General features: G+C 39.6%; 1 protein-coding gene across 2 annotated transcripts in view; it reads right to left on the bottom strand.

Annotated features, from left to right (window-relative positions):
* The window catches only part of LOC127656748 (EH domain-binding protein 1-like protein 1), a 55,594-nt gene extending 43,380 nt beyond the window's left edge, over positions 1-12,214 (bottom strand). The window contains exons 1-4 of one of the 2 annotated variants that reach the window (XM_052145241.1): positions 12,009-12,214; positions 4,311-4,368; positions 3,527-3,622; positions 2,433-2,486 (exon numbers count right to left, since the gene is read on the bottom strand). In XM_052145241.1, coding sequence (XP_052001201.1) covers positions 2,433-2,486; positions 3,527-3,622; positions 4,311-4,368; positions 12,009-12,112 — 312 coding nt within the window. In that variant the 5' untranslated portion in view covers positions 12,113-12,214. The remainder of the gene's footprint in view (positions 1-2,432; positions 2,487-3,526; positions 3,623-4,310; positions 4,369-12,008) is intronic. The other variant, XM_052145316.1, reaches the window with a different exon arrangement.

Below are 12,214 nucleotides of genomic sequence, written 5' to 3'. Positions count from 1 at the left end.
TTGTTTAAGTTTGGTCAAAAATTTTGAGTAGCCTTCCACAAGCTTCTCATATAAATTGCTGGATTTTTCTCCAGACAGAACTGGTGTAACTGAGGCAGGATTGTAGGCCTCCTTGCTTGCATACACTTTTTCAGTTCTGCCCACAAACTCTCTATCGGATTGAGGTCAGGGCTTTGTGATGGCCACTTCAATGCTTTGAATTTGTTGTCCTTAAGCCATTTTGCCACAACTTTGGAGGGATGCTTGGGGTCATTGTCCATTTTGAAGACTTGAAGATTTCGAGCTTTAACTTCTTGGCTTCTTGAGATGTTGCTTCAATATATCCACATAATTTTCCTTCCTCATGAAGCCATCTATTTTTTAAGTGCACCAGTCCCTCCTGCAGCAAAACACCCCCACAACATGATACTGCCACCCCCATGCTTCACATTTGGGATTATCTGTGTTCTCTGGCTTGCAAGCCTCACCCTCTTTCCTCCCAACAAAACGATGTTAATTATGGCCAAACAGTTACATATTTGTTTCATCAGACCAGAGGACATTTCTGCAAAAAGTTGTTTTTTTCCCATGTGCACTTGCAAACTGTAGTCTGGCTTTTTTATAGTGGTTTTGGAGCTGTGGCTTCTTTCTTGCTGAGCAGCCTTGTTCTACTGTGGACATAGATACTTGTCTACATGTTTCCTCCAGCATCTTCACAAGTTCCTTTGCTGTTGTTCTGGGATTTATTTGCACTTTATGGACCAAACTACGTTCATCTCTAGGAGACAGAATGCGTAGCCTTCCTAAGTGGTATGATGGCTGCGTGGTCCCATGGTGTTTGCGTACTATTGTTTGTACATATGCACATAGTACCTTCAGGCATTTGGAAATTGCTCCAAAGGATGAACCAGACTTGTTGAGGTCCACAATTTGTTTTCTGAGGTCTTGGCTGATTTCTGATGTCAAGCAAAGAGGCACTGAGTTTAAAGGTAGGCCTTAAAATAAATCCACAGGTACACCTCCAATTGACTCCAATTAGCCTATTAGAAGCTAATTGCCTAAAGGCTTCACATCATTTTCTGGTAATTAACTTTTTCTGGGAGTTAACATCATTTTCTGGGAGTTAACTCCTGACCCGGCATTCACTAAAGTACAGGGGTTTCAGTACAGCGACGCACAAGGGGCGTGGCCATGACATAAAACAAATGCGCATTATAGTGCCTTCTTTCCGCGGGCGTTTCATATTTTCATCGCGGGCTTTTCATAACAGCGACAGCAAACTGATGGAACAGCCATGGAGAATCTAAGACAAAATAGGGAAATCGGTAAATGTTTTTGTTGATGCAAATTTTGAATTAGGAGAACGCCTACACTACCACGTCACATTTTTACGCTGTACTGAAACCCCTGGAAATAAGTGACTGCCCTCCTGACCCACTGGAATTGTGATATATTCATTTAAAAGTGAAACAATCTGTCTGTAAACAATTGTTGGAAAAATTGCTTGTGTAAAATTGCACAAAGTAGATGTCCTAAACGACTTGCCAAAACTATAACTATACAATATGGAATCTGTGGAGTGGTTAAAAAATGAGGTTTGGTGGCCTGGGTAGCTCAGCGAGTACTGACGCTGACTACCACCCCTGGAGTCGTGAGATCGAATTTAGGGCATGCTGAGTGACTCCAGCCAGGTCTCCTTAGCAACCAAATTGGCCCGGTTGCTAGGGAGGGTAGAGTCACATGGGGTAACCTCCTCGTGGTTGCTATAATTTGGTTCTCGCTCTCGGTGGGGCACGCAGAGAGATGTGCGTGGATGCCGCAGAGAATAGCGTGAAGCCTCCACATGTGCTATGTCTCTGCGGTAACACGCTCAACAAGTCACGTGATAAGAGGCCCAGATTGACGGTCTCAGACACTGAGACAACTGAGATTCGTCCTCCGGCACCCGGATTGAGGCGAGTGACAACGCCACCATGAGGACTTAGAGCACATTGGGAATTGGGCATTCCAAATGACTTCAACCTAAGTGTTTGTAAACTTCTGACTTCAACTGTAATTAAAAACATCTGTTTTCAAAATTACTGTTTCTTGTTGTAATAGCAAAATAGAAAAACTGTGATGGAAATATTGCAAAACAGCTAACTAAAAACTACACACGCTAATTTTTAGCGACGCTTTGGCACCAAAAACTAAAACAAATCTTATTTATGCTGTATGTGATTTTTTCTTTTTTGAATATCATGCATACAATGCCACTACTACCTGACAGATATCACTGAAATAGGTGTCCTGAAAGTCACAATGTGTGACTCTGACAACCCTAGACTTGTAGCAAAACGTCACATCAAATCTTTTAGAATTGCTCTTATTAGTCATTGAGGTATGCAAAATTTAGTTTGTTTTTGTTGTTGTTTACAGCTAGCAGAGTATGATTATAAAGTAGATAGACTCACATTCTCTATGATAAATGTCCAGTCTTTGTCCTCAAATTCTTCTGCATTTGAATCCTTAAGGAAAGTGAAATTACTGAAGTTTGTTGCAATAAATTTGGATAGTGTTTATAACTTTGAGAAATGTGTAACAGATTTACACTCACCGAGCACTTTATTAGGTACACCTGTACACCTACTTATTCATGCAATTATCTAATCAGCCAGTCGTGTGGCAGCAGTGTGATGCTAAAATCATGCAGAATGGGGAAATGTGTAAAATCATTCAGAATGGGGAAAAAAAAATATTTCAGTGATTTCGACCATGGCATGATTGTTGGTGCACAACATTCTCTAGACTAACGCAGTTAGTGCCAGTTCTGCAGACAGAAATGCCTTGTTGATGATAGAGGTTAACGGAGAATAGCCAGACTGTTTCGAGCTGACAGAAAGGCTACAATAGCTCAGATAATCACTCTGTACAATTATAGTGAGCAGAATAGCATCTCAGAATGCACAACATATCGAACCTTGAGGCAAATGGGCTACAACAGCAGAAGACCATGTTGGACAATTTACTAGAACCATAGTGTTCCTAATAAAATGCTTGGTGAGTGTATATTACAGATATTGGTAACACTTTACAATAAGCTTCCATTTGTTAGCATTAGGTAATGCATTAACTATCATGAACAAACCATTAACAATATATTTTTACAGCATTTATTAATCTTTGTATTTGTTAGTTAATAAAAATACAATTATTCATTGTTAGTTTGTATTGCATAAACTAATGTTAAAAAGTACAAATTAACATTAACTAAGATTAATAAATGCTTAATAAGTATTGTTCATTGTAATTTCGTGTTAACTAATGTTTACAAATGGAACCTTATTGTGAAATGCTATCCAGATATGTTTATATTTATAAAACATATCCAAACATTTAACATAACATACAGTATAACATATCAACTACATTACATGATCCAGGTACAATATTATTACCAATACTTATTCATTACAAAAAAAATTTAAGTACAGCATCACAAATCTTCTGTATTTCTTGTAAAATAAAAGGTATTATTACTATAACAGTGAGGTAATTCTTGCGGCACCTTAAACAGAGTGACTGTAATGTCCAAGCTTTCAGGAACCTGCCAGACCACAGTCCCCCTGTACGGATTCTTTATACCTGGTTGCCAGCCATGAAGCTGAGGATGAGAATTAGAATAAATTAGAAAGGAAAAAAAAAACTTACCAAAGCTGTTGATAACTCAAATAAAAAGCATGATGTGTATGCCCTGTTGAATGAGACAACATACAAGTTGCCAGGACAAAAATTATGCATATTATTTTGAATGCATATTTAATAATATTCTACAGTATAGGCAAAGATTAAACTTTATATATAGTATATCTAAGTAATTAACCCACTGCATTTGTGATATGTGTAGAGCCAGTTCTTTTGAAATTATTACATCACACAGCTAACAGCTGTTTAATGTATTTGCTGAGATCTTTACTGATGACAAGCAGAAATGTTTAGACTTGTCCTTCACTGTAAACTGAGTAAAATTTACATTTTGAGAAAACGACTTGGCATCAACAGCAAAATTAAATTAATTGTAATGTGAAAATTGCCTAAATGTGTTACAGTCACCAGTGGTTGATTTGAGATCCCAGGCATCTTAGCAAAACTCTACAAATGTACTACTAACAGAAATGTTGCCGGTGTTGAGATAGGCTTGTTAACGCAGTAACGAAGTCACTGAGGCTGTACAATCATAGCTATACTGCAGTGGCATCTACTGTATGAAAACAGGTGTGTCTTCATATTTCTAGAAAGCTATAAATAGTGATTTGGAAACAGATACTCTAAAACCCACATCCTCCTTTTACCTTGGTGCAGATGCGTCTGTTTCGTCTGGTCCAAACAACTCGCAGTTTATCTGGCTGCCTGTGAATAACAAATAACCCACAAATAAACAATACCATACAGACTGTGTAATGCCAGTTCCACACCTGCATACATCCAACATCTTATTATTTGGCCTGTTCAGCGGGCATGTAAAATGGCATGAATCAACACATATTATTACTATGCATGGAATTTGTGAATGTAAAATGACTCATGAAACAGTTACATGTGAAATTATCATTTGGATTTTGCCTCAGGAAAAGGCTATACATATAAAAGTCCCTGTGAATTGATTTAATGAGGTCAGTCTACACACTGTAAGCAGGATAAACGGGACTACCATCATGTGCACTCAGTTTGGTTATTAGGTTACTCATCTGACCCACATACAGGAAGGCATAAGCTGGGTTTATTTGGTTATGAACACTTGCACTTCAAGAGCAAGTAAAATTTATTTATTCAAATATACGCTTGATGACAGGTCAGAATATCAAATATTTCTACAATGAAATCATCCCGGTTTATTGGTAATCTGATATAATAGTAGACCACTAAAACAGATAAATGTGACACATCTTAAATATGTCCATAAGCAAAGCATGTTTTTGAATTAAATTAAGAGAGCAGTGTGCTTGTGACTACGTATTATACAAGGGATAGTTCAGCAAAAAATGAAAATTCTGTTATTGTTCGCTCACCCTCATGTTGTTCCAATCCCGTATGACTTTCTGTCTGCCATGGGACACAAAAGGAGATTTTAGAAATAATTTAAACCTTTAACTTTCATTGTATGGAAAAAAGATGCAATGAAAGTAAATGGTGACTGACACTAACATTCTACCTAACATCTCCTTGTGTCTTCTACCGAAGAATTCATGGATTTGGAACAACATGAGGGGTGGCTAAATGATGGCAGAATTAAAATTTTTGTGTGAACACTTTAAAAGTAGACCCAAAAATGAAAATCTCTCACCATTTACTCACCCTCATGCCATCCCAGATGTGTATGACTTTCTTTCTTCTGCAGAACACAAACAAAGATTTTTAGAAGAATATTTCAGCTCTGTAGGGCCATACAATACAAGTGAATGGTGGACAGAACATTGAAACTCCAGAAAGCACATAAAAGCAGCATACAAACAATCCTTGTAGCTCCAGTGATAAAATCTATGTCTTCTGAACCAATATGATAGGTGTGGGTGAGAAACAAATCAATATTTAAGACCCTTTTTACTATAAATCTCCACCTGTGACCAGGCCTGACAAGTCCAGTAGGTGGTAATATGCCCAAAGAACCTAAGAACCTACTTTTATTCTGCCGTTATGTGCTTATTGGAGCTTCAAAGTTCTGGTCACTATTCACTTGCATTGTATGGACCTACAGAGCTGAAATATTCTTCTAATTATCTTTGTTTGTGTTCAGCAGAAGAAAGTCATACACATCTGGTATGCCATGAGGGTGAGTAAATGATGAGAGCATTTTCCTTTTTGTGTAAACGGACACTTTAACAACAAACTGGTACAGGGGAAATAGATACACCAGCTGATGTAAGGAGGGTTTCAATTCAGGGTGGATGAGGGACGTATAACCTGAGACATGCTCCACTTTTCCCCTGTGTGTTTACAGTCAAACTGGTCTCTCTCTCAGTGGAGGGCGTGGTCTCACCTTACACTTACAACATTATCAGATCAACTGTTTAACTTACACACATTTACTCACCCACATGCCACTTCCGAATGAAAGTGATTTTAGTGGTTTCAATGTATTCTCTGTCAATGTCTTTAAACTGCTTTTCTGTTTATTTCCAATCCCCTTTATGCTATTCTGTGACAAATGAAAGATTGCTAGAAAGATTAACTTGACACTGTTTGTGCTATCAGTGTTTGGTGCGACACAGCAGCACAAGCTGAGCAACCATCCACTGTTTAAATATGCAGATGTCTATACAATTCTTTCAAACATGCAGGATGCAATCTGTGGCTTTCACTAGGTTGTGGACAAAGATTCAGCAACATCACAAAACAAAGTTCCAAATTCAAAAAAGAATGCATGCCACATAAATGATCCTTGATAGTGATGTTATGACAACAACTCCATATTATCATAATGCTACGAACATTATCATGAACTTGTCTTCTGTAAGTAGTAACTGTAAACTGAAAGCATTCAACAACTTTTCAGGTTTGTGCAATTGAGTGCTATTACTCTTCGATCAGACAAGTTTCACTTTGGGTCTAGTGGATATTAAAACAGGCCAAAAAATGTCCGCAGACTTACATTGAACGTATCCAGGTCAGAACACTCTAGAAATCACAAAGCAAATAAAAACCACTCAGAGCACCCTCGCAACTGCATAGCAACGTCCTAGCAACCACCTAACCCTAGCATCATGCTGTGACTTTTGCATGGCCAAGCACCACTCACATTTTCTTTGGAAACTGTACTAGTTGCATCTATTTTTCAATTGTATCAATCTAAAAGTTTCTTTATGTACAGTCACACTCTTTGCAGTACATAGATTGTGGCAAATGTGAAAAAAGGCAAGTCCAAGTTAATTACTAAGACACTATACTAACTATACATTTATATACAAGAAGAAATGTAAATCTAGATATCTTTGTGTTTTGTCCTACAAAGCAAAGTATTTCTTTGCATGGCATCCCAAACAACCCACCTGTGACATCAATCCTTCAATTCCACACCCGGAAAACTGCTGATCAGTCAAATGATTGGGACATAACGTGCATATATATAATAATTTCCTAAAAGTGATGAAACAACAAACGTCAGGCAGTAGATTTTGTCTGTGTATGTTAACATTGTATTTGAAGTTATTATAAAGCAAAGGAAAGGTGGAGAGACAGATTCGTGGACCTCTGGGTCTCGTATTGCAGGGCACTGTCGGCAGCAGCTGTGTGGGTGCGAGAGGTCAAACAGAATGGTGACAGAGTCATGAGGTCCACCGAATTAGACTGGGAAATAGCGCAAGAACTTATATAAAGTTGCTGAAAAACTCTGTCAAAAATTACATCTATGAAAATGCATAAGAAGGAATCAATGTTTATGGCTGCAAAGGCTATTTAGGCTTCAGTTAATATATATGATGCCATGATTAATATGAAGTAAATGTTAACTATATTCTTATATAGCTTGTATATATAATGTAAAATAATAATCAACTTACAAGATTTGTTTGTAGACATTCTGTCATTATATATAAGTTTGATTAATGCAGAATTTAAAATGTCACATTGTTTAGAGATGGATGTGACTGTTCATCATTCAAATAAAAGCTGAGTCATTTAATTGACAGAATTAAACATCTGCTCTGAGGTCAGTGCTTGTTGAGTCATGTGACACCATAAGACGCACTGTCAATGGGCCACTGAGAGAGTTAAAGTGACCTCATCATCACAGCATAAGCTAGTCAATTCTCCAATTTCCTATCTATATTTATTTATAAATAGCAGTGAAATGTTAAGGCATTTATATCCAAAATTGCCATAGCATCATGGAATGTACTTTTGTGAATGTACATTTCTATTCATATTCACATGTTTTCTATTCAGTCAAGCAAATCCATGTCTCTGGTAAAGTGTAAGGAATATACTTTCTCTTGTTTGCAGAGACCAAGAATGCAATATACAAAAAAATCTGAAATGTAATATACTTCCTTATAATCACTAACTGAACAAAACAGAGTAGTGATCCTGTCTTTGTTGCAGGATCACTATTACATTGGCACTGTTTACAGATAATAACAATGCAGAGCCCTTGGTCTATGAAAATGTGAGAATCATCTGGTTGGGCTTTATTCTGATTATGATCAAGTACAGTATGCTGACATTAGGAGAAGAGCTTTGCTTCATGCACAACAAGTTCCTTTAGCCGTGACTTTATTCACAATATATCATGACATATTGTAGCTTATTAAAAAATTCTTCCCCCTGCACAGTAGATGGCGATATGCATGAAGAATGCGAATCACCAAAAACAAAAGAAGAATATTGTAAAAGTGGAGTTTGATAGTATAAAGGACTTAAATAGTTGTATTTTCTCACACACACCTATTGTCCTATTGTCGAGCCTCCCAGGGCTCTGCCTCTCGAGCCTCCCAGGGCTCCGCCCCTCGAGCCTCCCAGGGCTCTGCCTCTCGAGCCTCCCATGGCTTCAATTCCTGAGCCTTCCACGGCTCTGCCTCCCAGGGCTCCGCCCCTCGAGCCTTCCATGGCTCCGCCTACCACGACTCCGTCTCCTGAGCCTCCTACAGCGCCACCTCCCTCGGCTCCACCTCCAGAGCCTTCCAGGTCTCTGCCTCTATAGCCTCCTACGGCACCACCTCCCTCGGCTCCGCCTCCAGAGCCCTCCAGGGCTCCACCTCCAAAGCCTTCCAGGTCTCTGCCTCTAGAGCCTCCTACGGCACCACCTCCCTCGGCTCCGCCTCCCGAGCTTTCCGCGGCTCCGCCTCCCTCAGCTCCGCCTCCTGAGCCTTTTACGACGTCGCCTCCTGAGCAGTCCACGGCTGCGCCTACCTCGGCTCCGCCCTCGGAGTTCCCCATGGCTGCTCCCAGGCCACCTGACCCAGTACTCGTCTTGTGGCCACCTTGGACTGCCTACCTGCCCTCTGTGCCCCCTTGGACTGCCTGTCTGCCCCCTGTGCCTCCTTGGACTGCCTGTCTGCTCCCTGTGCTCCCTTGGACTTCCTTCTTGCCCTCTGTGCCCCCTTGGACTTCCTGTCTGCCCCCTGTGCTCCCTTGGACTGCCTTCTTGCCCTCTGTGCCCCCTTGGACTGCCTTCTTGCCCTCTGTACTCCCTTGGACTGTCTGTTTGCCCCTTGTGCCCCTTGGACTGTCTGTTTGCCCCTGGTGCCCTCTTTTGGTCTGATAGCCCCCCCTCCACTCCCTGGACGATTTTGTTTTTTGTTTTGTGGGCTTTCTTGTCATTTTTTTTTTTTTTTAGGATCGTCTGGAATCCGATCCTTTGAGGGGGGTTATGTCACGATCCCTTGTTTTCTGCCCCGTGTTTCGTGTCACCGTCACAAACTACACTTCCCATGATTCCCGGCCCTCATCACTGCCAGCCCTGTGTCGTGGACGTTTCCTTTGTTCCAGTCTTGTTTGTTTTCACTTTGGTTTCAATAAAACCCGCATTTGGATCCTCACCCCTCGTCTGCCTCCTCCTGCCTTCGTTACACCTATCATATCACTTCAGAAGACATTGATTTAACCACTGGAGTTGTATGGATTATTTTATACTGTCTTTATGTGCTTTTTTTTTAGCTTCAAAGTTCTGGCCACCATTTATGTGCATTGAATGGACCAACAGAGCTGAAATAGTTTTCTAAAAATCTTCATTTGTGTTCAGCAGAAGAAAGACAGTCATACACATCTGGGATGGCATGAGGGAGAATTTTCATTTTTGGGTGAACTACACTTTTAAGTACAGTATTTATATAGGTAAAAAGATTATTGAGATATCTGCATTTAAATAATTGCAGATTTAGATAATGGATTAAAATATCACAGAAGCACAATTGTTGTTGTAATAGGTAATGAGGGTAATTATTAGGACAAATAGATCAATCAATATGCACCTCTTGTAAAATCAAACCCATAAAAATGAGTTATGAAGCAATTTTATTTTATTTGCAATAAATCAGCACATAGAGGAAACTACAAGGCTTTAAATATGGTACAAAACCATATAAACTGAGAGATACACTGAAAAAAAAATTGTACAATTAAAATGTACTGGTTTAATTCAAGTCAAAATTATTATTTAATTTCACTGAATCAACCTGAATACATTAGGTTACACCATCAAAGCAGGGATGCAAACCCAATTATTTTGTAAAATTATAATTTGCCCCAATTATTTGGTAAAATTATTAACATTTTTCTAATTAAAATAACTTGAACGGGCACATTTAACACTTAAAAAAAAATAAAAAATAAAAAATAATTGCAACAAACAATGCAACTGAAAATATACCTCTGGAACACCTGCTGACTTTCTCACCTCTCATGAGTTTGCATCCCTGTTGAAGGATTAGAACACATGTGCATCCAAAGCAAGGTCATTTTGGACAAGTTACTTTGTCCCTTTCTGACATATCGGAATTCCTGTGTGATTAGTTGTCTTATCCCACCAGCTCCAATCATCTTTAAATCATTGGGGGGCATTGCATTTTCTATATTAACTCTAGGGCAGAACTTGAGTTTGACTTGACCACAGATATGGTAGTAGGGGAAGATGGGGAGGGACATCCGCCGGGGTTGTTGCCTTAATTTTGATATTTAACCTAAACAGCAACATTTGTGGGATTTATTTTGAGGTTAAACGATGCAATTTTTTGTCACTGGATAATAGTCATTTGTGAATTTATATCACATTACTTATTATTCATTGTAGAGCGGAGGAGGGCGGGGCCGGGCTGGAACAATGCATGCCCGGCCCCCAATAAGCCTGATGGGGCATGCGAGGGATAAAGGTGGCCGGTGACGACGGTTCAAGAGAGAGAGAGAGAGAATGACATGCAGCTGCTCTGTGTTTATGTTTGTGTGTTTTCCGTTCAGTTTATTATTAAAACTATTATTTATATTGTCATGCCAGTTCTCGCCTCCTCCGTTCCCTTAACCCGCTTCACAGCTCATGAGTATTTTATTTAAAAAGTAAATTTAGACACTTATGTCTAAAGTATGATGAGCCCTCAGAAATGGGGCAAAATCTATTCAGGTTATGTTGAAGTTGTGTTATTTTTATGATTATAATGATGCCTTTCGAACGGTATGTTCTTTGTCGGACTGGGTGGGGGTGGGTGCCACCAGACATTTTGCCAACTCGGCAAAGGGGAAGTGGACCTCCATATGAGGGGCACCTCATCAAATAGGCAGGGGCTCGAGCCCTCACAGCCCTTCACGTGCCTGATGCTGCCCTTTCCCTTTTTTTTTGAATAGGTAATACATTTAGGCTAGATGATGCAGCATCATCCTCCTGTACATGCTCAACTCATATCTATATATTTACCAATTTATCATTGAATGCACATTGTTCTAAAGAGGGCATCTAACCCCATCTTCCCATCCATATTCAGATCTTTTAAAGTGAAAGACTGAAATGTGAAAAATTATGTTCAGTGCTCAGATCTCCTTAAAACAACATTTATAACTTAATCTGAGACAGCTTTAAATAGTGTCACATCAAAAGTGCAAGTGCAACAGGTATGTAGCTGCCAATGACAGTGTCTTAGAAGATGCGCTTCAAGTGGAACAATTAAAGTACCGTAAATGTGTGCAAACTGAAAGTAAAACGGAATGATGTAATAGTAACTCAACTCAGACCTAAACAAAATGAGCTTGCCAGAGTAAACAAGCACACGGGTACTGAACTTAAAGGACAATACTGAATGGGAAAATTCCACTGAAAGAACGGATCGCGAGAGATGTCAATAGTGTCAGCGCATAGAAAAGCACGCGACGCGATAAACAAGCACTCTCAATAAAATAAACGAAACGAGTCTGCCTTCATTGCACGCGCTTCGTTGTGTTATCGCTCGCAAGATGGAGATAAGCAACGTGTGTCAGCTTCGTCAAACTTACAAGAAATCATTGAAAAACGTGCTGGCATTGTTGTTTCATCAATACGTATCTAGCAATGAAAGTAAAATTATATTTCTTACCATTTCTTCGTGCACTCTACGGTGAGTTCTTGAAAGGACGCCGCAAACTGAAACTTCGACGCTCTTTTGCCCGCGCGCTGAAGTCTCTTCCAAACTGATGTCATGACTGCTCTCACAAAAGACAGTTCCACAAAAAAGCGTCTGATATGTTAAAATACATGTGAGGAATTGCTGCGTCACGTCTCTTCTGGATGGCAGCTCAGCGC

The sequence above is a fragment of the Xyrauchen texanus genome, chromosome 1 (assembly GCF_025860055.1).
Source record: "Xyrauchen texanus isolate HMW12.3.18 chromosome 1, RBS_HiC_50CHRs, whole genome shotgun sequence".
In the NCBI taxonomy this organism is placed as follows: domain Eukaryota; kingdom Metazoa; phylum Chordata; class Actinopteri; order Cypriniformes; family Catostomidae; genus Xyrauchen; species Xyrauchen texanus.
The sequence above is the reverse complement of the archived record's forward strand: the minus strand, read 5'-3'. Positions and strand labels throughout refer to the sequence as shown.